Genomic DNA, 19,989 nt, shown 5'->3' with positions numbered 1-19,989 from the left:
AAGGACCAGGAGTCAACCCGTCCCGGTAAATGCTACCCTGACAAGCAGAACAGCAAATATTTACACCCACAAGGATAGCAGAGCACACTCCCTCCCCTCCTGCTCCCTTTTCCCTCTGTCTTTCTCCCTTTTCTCCTCGTCTCTGTTTTCCCATCTGCCATCCCCTCCACACTCCTCTCCTCTCTTCTCCTCCTTTCATCCTGCTTTCTGTCCTTGTCCCTCGGTTCTCGTTCCCTCTGCCCCTGTCTTCCCCCAAAAGAGATGTGGCTGCCAGTGTGAGAGGCGGTGAGAAAGGGTCGGGGCGTAGCCTGGCCTGCACAGAAGCTCCATTCAGGCTTTTACTCCACAGTCTCTCCAATCCAGTCACAGCGGGCTGCTAAAAGAGCCAAATCCGTCTCTGTGGCTGTTTCCTCTCTCCTGCTGCAGTCTCAATCTGAGGCTGACCCATCCGTTTGTTTGGAGCATGTTTTTACATGCATGCAAAATATGTGGCCACACCCAAGCCATAATTCTCACATATATTGGAGGGGGAACATCATTCCCTATATTCAAATATACTCAAAATGACCCTATAATCAATAACAAGTGTAATCTTAATAATATACTATAAACTTAAACTACTTAATTACTATACTATCAACACTATTGTTAAACTCATTATTACTACCCATTCTAGTATTACGGTGTACTTCAGTTCTGCGTGTAGTTTGTCCACGTGGTGTTGCCGTACCACAGCAAAAGCCTTTGCTCAGCTGTTGTGGGTACACTCAAACATTCTCTGCAACAAAAGACGATACATCACAAGCTGCGCCAATGTTATGAAATGGTGTATACTTCTGGTCTCCTTTGCTGCTTGTTTTTATCTCCTAGCTTAAAATCTGATATCAACCCAGCGCAAGATCATATCAGTCTTATAATGTTGTCTTTGCCCCCTCTAAAAACAGCTAAATATTAATGGTTATAGTGTTATTACCTAAAGAAACACAAGTTTTATTTCAGTTTTAACTTTTAATTCACGGTTTTACGCATCAGTCTATGTAGGATTTCTGTTTATGCAGTTGGAAAGTGACGTCAGCAGCACTGCAGTGACCGACCCAAGATCTTGCAAAAAGACAGGACTCGAACATAGTTAATTTTCTCCTGCTCTGTCTGTCCTTAAAAAACTGCTATTTCAGTATCAAAACCGTATGTGATAATCAATCTGTGGCTTGTAAAAAGTGTAAGTGTAAAAATTTAATTTGGTGACTATGGGGCAAAAGAACTAGTCATAATCTGTGCTCGTATTTACTGTCCTCATTGGAATGAACAGACTCAGGACTGCCATTTGTCTTCTAAAGGGGCGGGGCATCGGCGAAACCCACGTGACACAGATACAGGAAATTAATCTAAAGTGAGCCATCTCGGTTTATCAGTGTTCTCTGGTACAATAACTGTCAACCACTGTGTTGTCTCTGTATTTTATTACTTTCACATGGATCAAAAGTGGAAAACTAGAATGTAATATGTGCATGACAGTATGCAGGCTATATTGCTGTCGACTGCGAGCATGTCATAAAAATATAAAAAGTCATAGTACAACATGTCATTAAATATGACATATATCGTAAAATGTCATTAAGAGGTAATTTAAAAAAGTCATGGTATAGTATGTCATAATAATGTCATAATGTGTACACCCTGACACACAAATGGCGCTCACTAAAACCCCTGATCTGAGATATATGTTTTAAAATGCCCTGAAAAGGTCAGTTTAGCTGTTAAGTTTCTATTAGCGTCTCCTGGGGGGAAATGCAACCTCGGCACCCCTCGAGTGTTGGGTCGCAGAAAGTGTACGTTAAAAATGGTCCCCCCTTATGTTAACAGGTGATTACAGCCTTTGGCCACACACACACACTATGTGGGGCTTTACTTTGGACCAGGACATGGATACGAAAGTGACAAAAAGTGACAAATCTGCTGCAACTTCGTACCTTGATCGGTTTAATTACCTGACTTGATCAGTAAAATTACAGATCAATAAAACACAAATGATGCCACACCAGACAGGCCTTGTATGAGCATGCCACACACATATACACACACATGCACACACACAGTGTATTTAATGATTAGACCTATAAACCAGAGTGCGGCTGAATTAAAAGAAAAATCACGAGGCTCATTTTACCTTTTATTTCTCCTTTTTTTGCCAGCAAGATTTTAACGATGTCTCACTGCAGCTGTGACTCATCTCACATTATTTGGTTGCAAGTTCTTGATTTTTCCTCACAAACTTCATCATCTAATATCACACACTTATCTTGCAACACATTAGCAATGCCTTTTTGTCTGTATGTCACACCCAGGATTATGAGAACTGTATTATTATTCATGTCTTCTGCCCAGTTGTGCTGCAGGGATTAATTCATGACAGAACACGTCATCGAGCAGGCGGGACCGGTGCGGCCGTCTGGCACTGTGTTAAATAATGACATCCAATTAAACATTGGAAAATGTGCATGACAACATTATATGACAATAATACATAACATGGATATGTTAGTTTAGTTTGTGCTTTTCATGTTTTGCCATTACGTTCAAGTCACAGAGCATCTGACTTTGGGAAAAATATAAAATTGAACTACATTTGCAGCTGCCCTGATGGTATTCTCAGAACTCTTAAAGTCGGGGGAAAGTAAAATCTGAGGTTTACATCGTAACACATTATGTTAGAAAACACTTGTTGAAAACACTGGGAACTACACAGCACTTAATTGTAGACTATTAAACTGTTTTTCACCATTTTTGTGTCCAGGATTATTTGGGCACAATGATGACACAATGAAGCAACCCTTAGCATAAATCCCGCCCCTACACCCTTCTTTGCAGATTGAGAAAAATAAGGTTGACTTTCGGGCAGGTCAGTGTCCTCTGGCTCTGAATTTGATTCTGGCTCAGGTGGCTAAAACATAAATGGCTGCACAAGGCCAACGAAGCTGCTAGATGACACATCCATTGTAGCGCTACAATTCAAAGAGGCTGCAACTTTTCTAAAAGTGGGCGTGGCTTCAGCACATTCAGCAGACACACACCCAGCATCTCAGAGCAAAGAATCCTGCATATTTTTTTCATTACATTGAAACATAATTTTATATACTTGGCGGCTTTCTTAATCATTCCAATTTGGCTGGGTGCTTAATAACACATTTTTCTGTGGTGTGACAAACATTTATTTTTGGTTTTGGACTCTTTTTAACCTGTTTTCTCAAGTTATGATTGTTTTTCCTTACCCTTAGATAACATAACATATTGGAAAGAAGTGTTGATATTTACTGATATAATATATACTCATTTTTATTTAAATGTACCAATGAAGAGACAGCTCAGCTTCAGGAACGGGTTAAAAATCGTTTGTAACTGTGCAGCACATGGAATATTTTTTGGATGCAGGTATTAGTCCTGCTGTGCTACTGGTCATTTCCAAAAAGCTGGCACATGGCTCCTAAATCATTCTTTTTTATCATGAACCTGCCTTTTCATCCGTGTTCACTTAGCGTCATCCCAAATAAAATGCAATAAAAGAATTTGGACTAAGCTCCATAAAAAAACACCTGTTAAACAGCTTTGCCAGCACTCCGACACCTCATAGACTGTATCCTGACTTGCAGTTTGCATACGAGGACTTGAGACTGAAAGTCCCTCTCCGCTCAAAGACGTGTTTTTCTTCTGCTTATGTTTTCCTAAAATGTCTGACCTTGACTACACTGACTTGTATCTGTGCAAAGGGAGGATGTCTGTGCACTGCACTAAAAACTAAGATTCAAACGTATGCTGAGTAGAGATGGTTTAGAGACAAGACGGCACACTTTAGAGTCATCCCCTGTATCTGTTTCGTGGGTTTCGCCTCTAACCCGCCCTGCTAGGAGACAAGTGGCAGGTCCTTGGTCTACTCTGGTTGCACCACTTGCTTGCGCTTCCATTCCACAGATTGAGAGCATCAACATACCAATAGAAAGTCACTACAGTGGAACTCCCAAGGCGAGTGGCGTCTCCTCCTGGCTGTCCAACACCTACTGCACGATGCAAGAGGAGAGATGGCGGGAGACCCCTCGCTGATGGGCACCAGGCATGAGAATGAATTACAGTATAATATTTTTCCCATTTCTCCCTAATGGTCTGAATAAGTCGCTAAATTTGTCGCTAGTTATTAGAGATAAAGCCTCTAAAAGTTGCTAAATCTCATGAGAAAGTCATCAAGTTCTCATTTTCTCACAGGCTCATCTGCAATGATAGATTTGGAGACCCGCCTTCAAAGACACACATAAATAAATATAATAATAAACACATAAACATGCATGTATGTGACCACCTTCGTCTGCTCTCGCTCTGTCTTCTAACAGATGCATGAGTAGAAACAGCTGTAGCCGATAGATGGTTTTGAGGTTTAAACAGATGGAAACATGCTTCCTTTCTCTGCTCAGCATTACCCACAGGACTTTACAGAACACCCACAATGCAGTGGGGTGGGAGGCATGCGGGTGGCACTGGAGCAAACCATCTCAGCGGACATGAGGCGATTGCTTTCGTGTTGCCTCGAAGATTTCCTCCACAGCAGTGAGTGACTTTGCACTCAAAGATCCCATCAGTCAGTTTCCCTGATGATTTCTAAAACTTTCCTGGTTGGAGCAATATGAATCGGCAGCTTGGATGACTACCAACAAAAACAGCAGCAGATCCAATCACAGCGTGTCTCCATATCTTGTTGTAACAAATGCTTTGCTTCAAGCTGTGCTCCGTATATCTTCTGTTATCCTGTCTCATGTGAAGTCATCCTAATGTTTGCCGATGTCATTAAAATGAGCATAAAGATGTCATCTCGATGTTTGCTGCAATCGCAGGTGTCGCGTTTGTTGTTTTCCCTTTTGTTTCGAGGTAAGATGCTTTTATGAGCGACACAGTGCTTTCTCTCACACGTACACAAATTAGCAATTTACACCTCTGCTTTCTGCTCTGAATCAGCATATTTAATTTGTCACTGTTTTTTAATCACGTTACGTCTGGGTTTCATCGCTGTGCAGAGAAACTAAAGGAAAGCTAACCTAAAATGCTCCTACACCAGATGCTACTGAGAACATATGCTGCTGAAAACCCTGACTGAAGTACATGAAGCTTAAATGTTCCATTTGGCCATTAAATATGAAAGCACAGTGTGGTTTTCCCTCTTCACTTAAACCACATACTGTATGTTAACAGCACTGGAATTCATACATTTCCGCTAATAATAAACTGGCCTGAAGGGACAGCTTTCAATGCTGTGACCCATATAGCCTCATTATCTCCGGGATAAATTGACTGAGTGTCGTATCATGTTACACAATGAACAGCATTACCCAGAGTTCCCAGTTGCTGATTGGAACTATTCATTGTTATCCTATTTCCATGAGGGAGACGATGCATCAACAGAAACACAAAAGCATTTTATGTGCAGCATGCTGTGGGTTTTCATACAAACACGGGTGTGGCTGGCTTTTGAGAGTAAAGTGCACCTGTGGATGTCGGTGCAGGTGTGTCATGATGTGATAAGTGGTGATGTATTTGCATAGAGGCTGACCTGCAGCTGTGATCCTTTGGGTTCCCCTGCAGCGAGGCGGTAGCTCTGGCCAGGCCCAGCCGCGAGAAGGAGTGGAAGTACGTCAGCTGCGTGTCCGACAGACTGGCCACGCCGTCCGGCTCGTCGTACACGTTCTCCCAGTACGAGTTCAGGCCCGGCGTTCCTTGGGGCAACGGTCCAAACAGGTAGGCGTCCAGCTGGTTCACTATCTCCTGGTTCACGCTGGCTTCAAACTTCCTGGCAAAGAAGGTGGGCCGCACCGTTTGCTGCACAGGGAGAGGGGAGGGAGGAGGGAGGGGAACATAACAGCAAAGCAGGGAGGGAAGAGATAAAGAGAAGAAAAAAGGAGAAGATTAGGAAATGGTGGTGTGCCAGGATGGCAGGGGAACAAATACGATGTGTTAGATGTGTGTGGAAGTGTCGTGTGGGCAGAGAGAAGAAAGAAGAGATAGAGCAGAGGGTGCAGAAGGTAGCAGATAAAAAGGAGGTCAATATTTTCTGTATGGAAATGTGAATGAATTATTACATATATTAAATTAAAATGACTCTCCTTAGTCTCTCTTTTTTATTCATTTGCAGAACAAATGGTCTGTATGCATTAAAACTTCTGTCGTCTATGTCATTGGTTCCCAACCTGGGGGTCAGGACTGGGGCTGGGCAATTTCTCGATAGATCAATCTGTGATATTTAACCTAGATGTCAACTTAGATTTTAGATATGGTAATATAGTAATAAGTATTTTCCTGGTTTTAAAGGCTGTATTACAGCCTTTTACAACTCTATTATTTGCCTTTACCCACTTAGTCATTATTAATCAAAAATCTCATTGTGTAAACATGTTGTGAAGCACTAACAGTCATATTAGGTATCTAATATTTAGATATTGACTTTCTCCATATCACCCAACCCTAGTCCATGTTGCAAAATGAATTTGAGGGATTTTAAGGTGCCTGAAAGAGTGCTCTACCCCTCACTATGGACTCACTATTTCTGATTCCAGTCATCGTCCTCCTTATTAAAATCTGGTGCCTACATTACCCACAATACAACTCTACTGCCAACAGTTCAGTCACAGATTCTGGTGTGCTATGCTGTTAGCTGCATGTTGTGGTAGCCACAAGCAGAGATGAGGAGCGGGCTACAGAGGTCTTGTGAGGTAACTTGTGTCTAACTATAGTGACATCATTAGAGGTCATTTATCAGACTTTGTGCAGCTCCCTCTGGAGCCACAAAAGGCTTTATACAACTTAATTCACATAACAAGTTAGTTTGGACCCTCCGAGACCTGTTAAGGGAAAAATCGGGGCAGTTCCTCTTTAAAAGGTCAGTTCACCCCTAAATCAAAAATACAAATTGTTTTTCCTCTTTCCTGTAGTGCCATTTATAAATCTAGATTGTTTTTGGTGTGAGCTGCTGAGTGTTGGAGATATCAGCTGTGGAGAGTCTGCCTTCTCTCCAGTATAATGGGACTAGATGGCACTTGGCTTGTGGTGCTCAAAGTACCAAAATAAAAATAAAAAAAGCATTTGAAAAACTCAACAGATGTCGATGTCTCTTTCCAAAAATCATGACCTGGTTACTCAGATAATTCACAGACTTTGTTGTGAGCTAAAACACAACTAATTTGATAATATATTATTAAGTTTGGGTTATTTTTTGACGAAAAAAGTCAAATTTCTCTGATCCCAGCTTCTTAAATGTGAATATTTTCTGCTTTCTTTACACCTATACAACAGTAATCTGACTATCTTTGGGTTGAGGATGTCGTCTTGGGCTTTGAGAAACAGTGATTGACATTTTTCACCATTTTATGACATTTTATAGACCAAAAAACTAATGTATTGGAAAGTTGGGAACGTTATTTGTCGAAACAGTGCACTCACTATAATATTTGAATCAACAAGGGAGCTACACATCTTAAATACCCTGCACACTGGATAGGGAAACATCTGTACTACAGTTTACACTTTATGAACTAAATCGTTAAAAAAACACACAACAAAACAAGACCTTTATTGATTTATAAAGACTTGATGCTATCTCAGATGTCAAAGGAAGAACAGGAGGAGAAAATAAGTTACCTACTGACAGAGGTCTAAATGCAACTATTGATGAAAGGATTCTGGGTGCTTTGATGGAGCAACTGTGTCAGAAAGCCTCGTTACAGGAATTATTATTAAGAGAGATAAGGAGACAGCTCACACGTCTCATTAGCATCTGTGTGTAAATCGATACAGCAGCTGTACGGCTCTCTCTGTACGGTCCATCTCTGTATTTATCCATCCATTCATCACCTCTTTTCTCAACACTTCTTTGTATTTGTCACTGTCTGGCCTCCTCCACTCCACCCATGTCTTTCTCACCCTTGCTGTTACTTGTGTGTTTGATGGTGCATCATGAAATCTGCTGCCTCCACAGCTTGGCCTACACACAAAGACATCTTTTCAGTCCCAGACACAAAACTATTTGCTGATACCCAGCACCGAACACCTCGGTGCAACCTGCTTAAAAAAAAAGTAGGAGACCTAATCAAGAAAACTCTTTCTCACGCCGGAGTGACGGCTGTGGGATATCGGTGTGGCTTCACACTGCACCAGATGATGCATTAACCCTCTGTGATCGGCTGCAGATATCAAATGAAACACCAAGGGAGGGAGGCTTTTACACATATCTGGATTTTGTGCGTTGTGACATGCCCTCAGTGCAGCCGGCTGAAAGTACAGACCTGTCACAGCCTGTCTTTCCGACACACTTCCCAAATGCACCTCATTCTCAAACACATTACTAAACAATGATGCACTAAGACAAAAGGCACATCACCACTCTCCCTCTTCAGGACAGCCCCCTCCCCTGGCGAGCGCACTTCAAAATAACTGTGCGGGGGAACTCGACAGTTCTACCTTGAATTACTCGTCTCATCTGCAAACCAAATTGAAGCCTACTTCACTTGTCTGTATCTTCCCCAGTGCCAGGGTTCAAAGGGAAACTCGGATCGTGCGCTCAATGGGATATTAAGTCCTATTAATACCAGGGGCCTGGCTGGCTTTTGGAAAGGCTGCTTTGTTCCCAAGGTTGGACTTCACTGATACCAGGGTGCCAACCAGACCCAGCGGCAGTGCCAAGGACCCGCGGTAATGTGTTGGCACTGAACTGCCAGAGACTGAGGCGAGACAGACGGCAGACGGGGTCTGGCGAAGGGAGAACTGAGGTCAGCTTTGACTGGTGTGTGAAGGACAGGAGAGACAAAGTGAGTCACGGCACTTAAAGGATATGACTCAAAGTGATATTTAACTGTGGCAGAACGTTTCACTTTGTACTGCAGCTTTTACTTTTTCGGAGCACATTAAAAGTCAAACTGCGATGCTGATTTTCTCTGGGGTCCTGGAGTCACTGCCACTCATTCACTTTCATTTTGAAAAGCTAACTAACCCCCCTCTCCCCTTCATACTCAAGGCAAAGAGGATCTAATTACTATTAAATTTTTTCCCCCCTCTCAGGGTCACACTAATCGAGACATAATTTTGCACATATTGATTGTGAAAGCTGTGGGAATGGACTAGATGCAAAGAGTGGGAGGACAAACCTTGAGGCCACAGAATGTAGAGATTGACTGCTGCTGATTTCCCATGACAAGCTGAGGTGTGAGCGCTGCAAACATTCGCTGAAAGTGATGTAATCTTTTCATTTAAATGTTTGTATGTTTACAGGTTTATCTGGTGTCTCTGATTGCTTGAGGATACAGCCTTTCATCTGAGATAAAGGCACACTATGTTCTGCTGTTAGGATTCTCTCAATCAAAACATCAACAAAAAACCGGAGCAATGCCGTCACTGCAGTCAGTTTCTCCCTACAAGGATTCCTTCAGTGCTGATCGTTCGGGAGGTTTTTACCAGGAGAATTATCTGCAGAGGTCTCTGTCTGTCTAAAACAAACCAGGTGATTTTAAACCAGTATAAACACTGAATAAAGCAGATTTATGCTGAAAATCAGTGTTTCTCCAATGCGGTCTGGCTGCTAGCCCAGCTCCTGCTAATGTGTGCTCACCTTTTGTTAAATTAAAATCCAGATGTTCAGAAGGTTTTTAATGGGAGCCGAATTATCCGCAGAGATCTATTTCTCTCCAAAACAAACAGACCCGGTGATTCAAAATACTACAAACAACGAATAAAGCCGTTTCATTTTAAAAATCAATGTTTCTCTAATGTTGTTCTGCACAGCAGGGGCTGGAGCCAAGTTGCCACTGACGTTTGCTCAGCTTGTTTCTCTGTTAACTGAAAATCCAGACATCTGATGACTTAAAATCCTTCACCTGGTTAAAATATATTACTAAAAATGATATGAAATGAAAAAATGAAAATAAAAATGTTGCTTTAATCTGGGTAAAAAGTCAATTTATGACCCTGATACATGTGAAAAAGGGATATGACGCCACGGACAGCAGACAGAGACCATGGCCTTGATTAAAATGACAGATTTCTCTGGGTGGAAACACTGTTGGAAACATTTGGGATAATGTAAGCACTCAACAAAATATAAAACATTGGTGTGGTTGTTTTTAGACATATTAAATGCAGAAAAGTTACTTAGTGAATCTTTAAGCCCGGGGCCTGTTTCGATCAAACTACTAACAGAGAAATTTAGGATTTTAAAGACTGAAGAAAGTAAAAATGGTTTATTTTCACTAATACTCACAGATGTCAGAATAAAGGCTATTGATTTAATTTATTTTGACATAAAAATGCTGTTAAATCTACCTTGAATGTTTATCCATAGTTCTCCAAAGTAAATCTTAAATCTGATTCTTTTTTCACCAGTCTTTGAGCACAACCTTCAAAGCGCGCCACATTGTATTTTATTCCTTATATTCCACTCCTTTTTTGCATTCCTAAGGGGCTCAGATAACACGACTATCATATATTGCTTTGCATTTATCTGTCACACTATTTTTTCTAATACACATGCATCATAATCTCTTTAATGTTCCAGTCAAATTCCCTGTAGTTTCATCCCTACAACTCGGAAGCGACTTGTTGCTGCCATCACGTGCTGAAAGCTACTGGAACTACTAGAATGAACAATATAGCACATGTCGGGCAAACACATGTGTCTGCCTTGAACATACATGTGATTAATCATATGATCACTTCCTTAAGAGTTCCTCTTAAAGGTTCCTCCTGCACTTTACTGTCTGTACAAGTTACTCAATAAATGTCTTTGTCTCTACTTTACTGAAGATAAGTGAAGAGTGTATGTCGGCTGTTTGAAACAGTCCTCTATTGAAACCTTATATGTAATGTGTTACATTTTATGTGCACATACGTCTTGTCCATTTTCCTAGTATTTAACATAATGTTCTTATGTAGTCTTGAGAAAAAAAAAAAATTCTTAATTTCACTGAAAACTACAGTCCAGTCGTCCTTGGTTGGAGGGTTAGCCTGCAGCTTTTTCTGTGCGATGACTTTCTTGCTCGTATATCAGGGACATATTTAACCTGCACCATAAGTTTATCATGTATTTTGCTCCTGGTGTTATTCAACAGAAGAGCAATTAACTTCGATTCTAAAAATGTAAAGGACCCACAGAAAATTTGAAGATAGCCAACACTGCCTTCAGGATTCATTTGTTCCTCCAAACCCTTTGCATAAATTTCAATTTTAGAGTTCTTAGATAATTCAGAGGTGTGATTCTTGATAAATATGGGCCCTGCCCTACCAGCGCCTCAGGCTCTGCTTTGGGCCACTTGATTAATCAAAGACGGTTGCCAAACAAAAAGACATTTCCTCCTTATTATTGTTGTGTGTTAAAGACTTGCATGGGGCTGTTTTCTTAAGGCCTAGACACATCAAACCAACATTAAGGAACGACTGTTCCAACACACTGCAAAGACTGTTGCAAATGGCCAACTAGCACATATGGAAATAACTCTCCACACCAGCAGGTGGCAGTAGTCTGTAGTTGTCATTCAAAAAGGGAAACCTGAAATCTAACAGGACGGATTCAAGACACTAGTTAGCACATTAACAAGACAACCCAATGCGAACAATTACACAAACAACTTTGAACGAATCGTTTCTGCTAAAGAGCTCAATGGCGAAAAAAAATTCACGAGCTCACGCCCTACTGTCTTTAGTCATTTGTTTACTTTCCTCATTTACATTTCTTTTCTCATGTACTGAGCTGAACAATTAGTTCAGTAATTTCTCTCATCACTAGCCTCCACTGGGTCCACCACCAAAGGTGCTGAGCACACCACAAAAAGTAGGGTGACAAACACTCAACAATGGTCCAACATTGGCTGATGGATGGATCGTCGGTCTGGTGTGTCAAGGCCCTTAATTCCACTCATGCCTGCTGGATTTCTGACCATTACCAGTCGCTCCTACAGTGTGTGTGGTCTACCCCCGCCTGTACCCACAAATATTCTGCCCATGCATACACAATAGAAAGATGGTCAATAAATTAACCATGGATTTTGTCTTTTTGTCTTCAAAATCTAGAAAGCACCTACAAAGTGAACATAACTTTAGACTGATAGTTAGATTTGATTATGTCTTTCAAGACAATCGGTTTCCTTTTTTTTTAAAGTGCGATTGAGAGATTATAATGTCAGAATAATGGTGCATTGTTTATGTAGTGTAATGCTGCTTTAATCTTCTTTTATTAACTTCACTTGTTGATTCCATCCTTTTGGTAAGCGCCAGCTAAATCCCCAGACCCACTCTTTATTTTTTTGACTGCCCGCTCCTGTGAGATTTGTGTTGGATCCCGTGGGACTCCAGTCCCAAGGCAGTCCTCTACTGTGTGTTACTGTTACCTGGAAGCGGTGGAAGTCTGCAGGCTTAAAGTCATTCGGCGAGCATCCACACCAGTCGACGATGTGCTTGTACTGGCACTTGCAGCCCAGTTTGCGATTCCAGTTGGTGATGCGCAGGTTGTTATCCACCATACTCTCACAGTGGGCACTGTTCTCCAGCACCGTGTGGAAGAACGACTGGAGGAACAGGAAAGGGTGACGAGAGGCAGAGCGGGTGGAGGAGGGAGCAGAGACAGAGAGACAAAATTTTAAAATTGTATACGTTTTATTTTTTACACCATTTAATTCAGAGAGGAAAGCGAGTAGCAGCAGAGACTGGAGATTCACAGTAGCTCATGATAAACATCCAATTTCCCCACAGAGATCATTCAGTTCTCATCCAATCCTTGTATACGGTTGGAAAGTCAGCCTTTACATCTTGCCTTCACTTTATGATTATATGTCTGCCTCCAATATCTTTTCTTCCTGCACATCTTACACAGTGATGAAAAGGAAACGGTGTAAACTTTCTATATGCGATGCAGAGAAAGTATAAAAAGCTCAACTGTCAGTCGAAGCTTAAGAAACACTTGAACGTGTGAAAGAGGTGTCTGTGTGTGTGTGTGTGTGTGTGTTACCTCGGCTGGCAGCAGAGTGTAGGCGTAGAAGCGCTTCATGTTGGTGACCAGGTCGTCCTTGGAGTTGATGACATACTCGATGAACAAGCGGTTAAGCAGGAACCAGTCGGAGCCGCCGTCCACTGAGATGCCTTCAGGGATCTTACGGTCGCCCAGCCTCCACATGTGGGTGTCACACTCAAAGAACAGACGGTCTAGACCCTGCTTACGGATAAACCTGGCGAGCACACATGAAGATATGGTGACACCACTGACTGCGGAATATGATTAAATACACCAAACAGCGAGGGCTGTTTATTTTTTGTGTGTTTACATGGCAGAAAATTAAAACTATAATACATGCACGTGAAAATTAGACTTTTAAAAACAACATTTACATAAAAACAAGCACTCTGTAGATTTTGTTTTACATTTAAAGGGTTTATAATCAGCAGCTCATTTGTATTTTCTTCCAGTTTTCTATTTACTTTCCGGTAAAATGGAAGTAGGTTGGACGTTTTTAATCAATCTCATGCCTGATTTTTGGACAAATCTTTTACTTTCTTAAGAATTGCAGGTAAATATAAAGGTAGGTTTTATAACAGAATATGATTATAAGTATCCTGTATGCTCGGGTTGGCTGGCTCTCCTTACAATTTCATAGACCTTTTCATTGGCATCTTCTTTACAAAGCTATTCTTGGCCCACATCCAGCATACTTATGTGTGTACATTAAGCAAACAATTGACAATGGCTATACTCTCTGTTCATAAAACAGGTCTTTTTGTCTGTACAGCAGGCGGGCATGTATGTATGCAGCTCCTTATATGTGGAATCTTCTGCAGAAGGACATGAAGTTGCATTCATTGGTTCCTCTCGGCCGTTTCAAAGCACTGTTGCAGGATTTTTGAACACAATCTTCCATATGCTGATGTCACGGTGTGTCTTAGTTGGTTTTTGTAATCATGTGTAGATGCCGTTATTTGCGTTTTTATGGTTCATTTCTAGTATATATTAACATGCTTTTTGGCTTTTCTTTGTGGTAATCTTATTTTGTGTTTTATATTGCTTGTTTTAGAACTGCACATTTTTATTCTGTATGTTTGTTCTATGTTGTCTGTCTGTAACTTATGGTGCTGCCTGTCTCGGGCCAGGACACTCTTGAAAAGGAGCTATGTTCATATATATTTTGCCAACAGGCCAGTGCAAGTATAAAGTATAAAGACACTATTAGGTTCAGTGGTAGGTTTTAAGTTTTGTAACATTAGAAATGTGGATTTTCACACAGAGGAGATCATTTCGACAAAAAGATGGATAAATGAAACCCTTTAAATTCAAATTTCAGACTATTAAATGACTTTTAAACCCTAATATTTTAAAAGTTGCTTTAAGGAGCTGCAGACACACTGTCTGAAGAGATGAGCTGAAAAAGAGTAGAGTGAAAATATGCTCAGGCGGACACAGCTGAACTGCTACAACAATAATCAATCAATAATGTATATCTTATCATATCTTATAATTAGTTTAGTATTACAATAGTTCTGTGTCCAAACATCACTTTCCCCTGGCATAATTTGTCTCTCATCCTTTGCCTTAAACGACTTGAGAAATGTGTCGTTTGCACTTGTCACTCTGCACTTTTATCAGCAACAAGAAGAGTGACACCCTGCATACATAATGGATGGTGTTACTCCTGTGAAGGTATCGAGTGTTAGATAGAGGGAGTCAAATTCAGGTCGACCAGGTCGGATTGCTCCCTCTGTTACCTGAACAGTGTTGATGTATTGACCTTGTGGCTCGCAGGCACAGATGACATTTTAGAAATGCACTCATGCATTTTTCAATTAGTTTCAAGCCATCCACGCATATGCATATAGCGCTGGATTACCGAGATCGTTATTGTTGTTAAAAACTGAAGTAAATCAGGAACAAAACAGCTTCACTCTCATCAAACAGCACTGGATAAAATACTGTGACTGCAAATAGAAAAAGGTACTGCTGAGTCACGCTGACTCATGCATACATGCTGGCTGTTTTTTTATTTTTTACATGTTTCGGGGGTATTTTTGCCCACAGTGTTGAGTGATGACTGGTTTGTCGCGGGGGTGTGATGAGGCAGAAAGTAGAGGGCGGCAGCAGAAAAGGGCATTCTGGCAGCGACCTCGCTAGCTCACCCCACCAAGAAGGTTAATTAATGAAGCCGCAGATGGGAGCTAATTGTATTATGATTCAGTGACCACGCCGTGCTGGCAGGAGTGCACTGCGTGTGCGCTTAGGTGCTGCTGTGTGTGAGTAAGAGAGACAAACACAGAGAGCCGGTCTGTGAACAGGAGAAGGGTTGGGAGTGTTGTGGGGAGATTAAAATGAAGTTTGAAAATTTGCATCTCACCTGGCGTTGTCCCTGCCGTGGGACTTGATGAAGTTCATGTCTCTGTATTTGGACAGGAAGGCCACCAGCTGGTTATTGGTCCTGAAATAGAAGAAGATGACTTACTCTTGACTGGGAAACATATGGAGAGAGCAGGGTGGAACATTGGTTTTGACAAACAGCACATGTCAGAGTTACAGTGTGAGTTTTGGAGGATGGTAATGCAAATGAATCCATTTCTTACTGAATGCTTTAATAAAAGAACAGTTCGAGTTCTAACCCTCTGCCCTTATGGTTCAATTATCTTTTTTTATATGCTAAATACATGTAAAAATAAACAATATATAACATGAAATTTCTTCCACTTTTGATGACTTATCCTGAACTCCAGGGTGTGTACAGAAATGTATCCAATCAAATGTGATTTAGGGGCCACTAGCTTATATTGCCCATCACATAAACCCACCCTTGACTGTTAACTCAGGGTGTGAAGCAGAGCAATAACATGGGTAAGCAGTGTGTGTTTGGATATCAGTCCACAAACTGTCTAAAACCTCTTTCCCACTGGACAAAAAAAACAAAATATCTGACTTTTGTCTTTGGTTACAATCTAAATTCACTCCCTGGACAAATGATTCTGCAGTAGTAATGGGTGTTTATTTGCTCCAGCTCTGATCGGCAGAGATAGCAATATGAGACCCAGGTGGACACACTAATTTTCGCTCCTTTCGCCGCTGTCAATAAAATGTGATCAAACCAAACCCAGAGAGTCCTTAGGAATTAGATTAGCAGAGTTTTTGAGTGTGACAATCTTGATACAGAATAATTAAGGACTGCTCCAAACTCTATGTCTGAACACATAAAATACTCTGCTTGGATATAACATGTGTCTGAAATAGTTTTTCCACAACACAGTTCAATTAAAGCTGGGGTAGTTTTATAATGGCGTCATTGAGCAAAAATCCCCAAATAAACTTTGATAATTCAAGAGGTCTGAGAGACAGCTACGCTTCTGCACCTCCTCTCATTTCTGGTTTTAGACTTTGACCCCTCACAGATCAGTTTAGAGAGAAGCTGTTCCTATTGGCTGGTCTAAAAAAGCAGAAGCGCAAGCTCATCCCATTGGTGAAAGCCTAATTCAGTGGCAGAATGTCTTGCAGAGGAAGTTGCTATTCCACTATTGGCAACAACTGTCTACACTGCAGAGCAACCCAGAAAAGGAAGATGGACTTATAAAAAAGAGAGTCTGACAATAAAAGAAACAAAACACATTATTGGTGAAGTGTTCCAGAGATGGATAGAAAATGTTGCTAATAGTCAGCCTTCTGCTAACAGGAGTCAAAGCTTTGTGCCTACAACTTCAAGTTCATGTTTATGTGACTAATATTAACTAGAGCCCAGAATCATAGTGTGTCCTCCGCCTACAGACCACCTCTTCAGAAGGAGAGGCAACAGCTACAGAGACAAACTCCAAGTCAGCCTCAGCAGAAACCTGAGTCCAACCAGCGCAAACCCCACCTCTGAGAGACCAGACATCCCCGACTTCCTGCTGGATCAGGAAACTTTCTGTTGCTGCTGTTACACAGGTTAGACCCAGCACTGCAGTTGGCCACCAGCCCACTGTGACACCTGGTGCTGGGGGGTTTGGGCTGGCTAAATTTGAGCTGCTACAGCCGCTGACTGAAGGTCGATCTCAAGAGCTACTGCCCGCTCTCCTCCCAGTGAAGCAGTCCACAGGGTTGGGAAGCGAGGCTTTAACTATCAAAAAAATCTCTTTAAACTACATTCCATCTCTCTCATCAGATAATTCAAAAATCTATGAATATGTAAATAATTTTTGCTTCAAAAGACACAGGATGTCTCCACTTCACTTTCATGTCTATTCTCAGAGTACATACACTGGAGACTTCAATTTCCCACATCACACTTCACATACAGTTGCACACTGGACCGGGATTGGCTCCAAACAAGTAGTGATGTAACAAATGATGCTGGTACATCTAGTTATTAAAGTCAGTTTTTCTGTGAGCATAGAGAAACTCTCCTCCTGCAGCAGGTGAATGTGAAAACAAACTCAGCACATACATCATTCTGCACACTCAAGCTTAAACATCACAGTGATGCAACAATAAGAAAATCACATTTTTGAGGGAAGACGGGGCTTTAATGTTACATAGGAGTACTTCAGTTTGGGGCTTTAAGTCACAATTAAAGACCTCGGCTGTTGTCAGTGTCAGCACCTCAGTCCTTTCACGCCACTAAAACTATTTAGGATTATACAAAAGATTGTGCTATCCATGATTTTGATGAATGACTTCCTGCTGCTCTTACATTATAGCGCAGTCTACTCCTTCATACACAGGCCAGACAGGCTAAAAGCTTTGCTCTGCAGGCTATGCCACAGTCAATGGCTCTAACATTTCATCTGTGGTGGAGCTTTTCATGATGGCTTGGCTTGCCTTTCTAAAAGAGCAGCGAGGCTCTGGTAAAAAGCTCAAGGATCATTGGGGGGAGGGACAAGCGCATATTAATGTCATTTTCTCTTCAAGGAGCAATTTCACAGCCTGGGGGGCTTATCTTAGGAGGTCCTGAGCCATAAAGCCTAACTGATGATGTGCTGCACAGACACATGCACCCTTCTCTGTCTCTACTTCCCACACACACACATACACGCTGTGTATCTGCTAGTATGCACACCGACAATGCGATATACATGCACAGGGACACACAAATGCTTGTAGGCACGCAGCCACGCACACACACAGAGCAAGGGGAATTCATGTCAAGCTCCAGATTTGCCACCTGAGTGGTCACCCCGTCCACTGGGTCTAGTTTGCTTACTGTCAGCCCTGTGGCTGCTCTGTCTCACAGTAGGTATTCACACGCACACATTACTGTGACACACACACACACACACACACACACACACACACACACACACACTGCTGTGGTTTCAGCCCCACCTGCTACTGACAAAATGCGCACATTTTTAATATTATAGCCAAATTAACGTCATCATCATGCCACTGTTTGACTTCCATGGTCTTTCTGTTAAATTAATAATGTTTGCCTTGGTCTGACAAAGATTTGACATGCATATATAATGCCAGAGGGGAATAGTTGCGGGTTAAAACTTTTAACAACACTTACAGGTCCAGTGTGTAGGAGTTAGGAGGATATATTTGCAGACTTGTAATATAATAAGTAGCCTTTGCTTTCTTTAGTGTATAATAGGGCTGCCCCCTAATAGTCGACTGAACGTTAGTCGAGCAGAACGGTCATTATTCAGCAAGATTTCATGTCATTTATAAAAACCATGAAACTCCACTCTGCTGAGAGGCCATGCTCAGCAGTCAGACAGGAGTCAGGTTAATTTCCAGGGCTGGTACCTGCGGTTATTCCACAGGCTAGTTAACAACATGTCGGGCAGGAAATCCAAAGTGTGGGATCATTTTGAGAAGGTGAAGGACGAACCCAAGGTGATATGTAAACTCATCCTCATTGGTCGACTACAAACATGACGTATCATCTGAAACATGGAAGTAGCTACATGCCCATTAGCCCACAGCGTCATTAACAGGCGGCTCGCTCAGTGTGTGACGTGCACTTGTAGATAAAATATAGGCCTATATTAATGAAGGTTCATTAGTACGGTTTTGTATTTCTCTGTAATGTAGCACAGTGTTAACAATGTTACTGATACTATTCTTTCTCACACCTTCAACTCAAACCATTGTGTTGCCCCACCCAAAATATGTAATTTAATAATCAAATCATTATCGTAAACATGTGGGCTAATGGCCCTAAATGACGACTTTTAGTGGACTAGGAAAATTCTTGGGCAGGGGCAGCCCTAGTGTATAAACACCTGAAAATAAGAATGGTTGTATTATTGTTACCATAGAAGGAGCTGTTTATATCTACACAGGGAGCAGGCCCTTGTTTATGGAGATCTCCAGATCACCGCCATGGTTCTACAGTAGCCCAAATGGAAAAACCAAATTGGCTCTAGATAGGGCCATTTGCGTTTTCACATCAGCTACCATAGTAAGCAGCCCCTCTGTGATAAGAGCGTCAGAAACACAGATTTTTTTTAAACATGAAACTGCTTTATTCAATGTTTTAATCACTGGGTTTCTTTTTGAGAGCTTCATGTAAAAACCTCCTGAACATTGAACACTAAAAGAAATCCTAACCAGGAGAAGTTTTATCTGGTTGCAATCTGCAATCATCAGCGCTACATGACACTAAATGCCCCTAAATCTTACACACTGTTCCTTTCTGAGAGATGAATCATACATCCACCTTTGTCCCAGAAACACCCACGAAAAGTTCTGTAACTTAATTTCATTCTGATAGGTTTTCAAAAAGTCTTTAAAATTACATTTTCAAGCAAGTTGTCTTACTTCTAATGGGTTATGAAGGTTGTTTGCTACAACAGAAAATAACACTTATGGCACAAAGCTTAAATGTGAAATACAACTTTTCCTGAGATGACAAAGTGAAAGAGATTAGAAGACACGACGCCTGCAGCCAGTCATTGTCTCACAAAGCTCAGACTTCTTAAAAGCTGCTGTAAACTCTATGAAAGGGGCTTTAAAGAAAAAAAAGAGGTAAAGGC

General features: G+C 41.5%; 1 protein-coding gene across 1 annotated transcript in view; it reads right to left on the bottom strand.

Annotated features, from left to right (window-relative positions):
• Positions 1-19,989, bottom strand: part of xylt1 (xylosyltransferase I) — a 124,116-nt gene that overhangs the window by 21,736 nt on the left and 82,391 nt on the right. Inside the window, exons 5-8 of the mRNA XM_049572396.1 lie at positions 15,390-15,470; positions 13,022-13,238; positions 12,405-12,581; positions 5,591-5,856 (exon numbers count right to left, since the gene is read on the bottom strand). Coding sequence (XP_049428353.1) covers positions 5,591-5,856; positions 12,405-12,581; positions 13,022-13,238; positions 15,390-15,470 — 741 coding nt within the window. The remainder of the gene's footprint in view (positions 1-5,590; positions 5,857-12,404; positions 12,582-13,021; positions 13,239-15,389; positions 15,471-19,989) is intronic.

Source organism: Epinephelus fuscoguttatus, linkage group LG3 (assembly GCF_011397635.1).
Source record: "Epinephelus fuscoguttatus linkage group LG3, E.fuscoguttatus.final_Chr_v1".
Classification (NCBI taxonomy): Eukaryota; Metazoa; Chordata; class Actinopteri; order Perciformes; family Serranidae; genus Epinephelus; species Epinephelus fuscoguttatus.
This window is presented reverse-complemented; position numbering and strand designations above follow the sequence as displayed.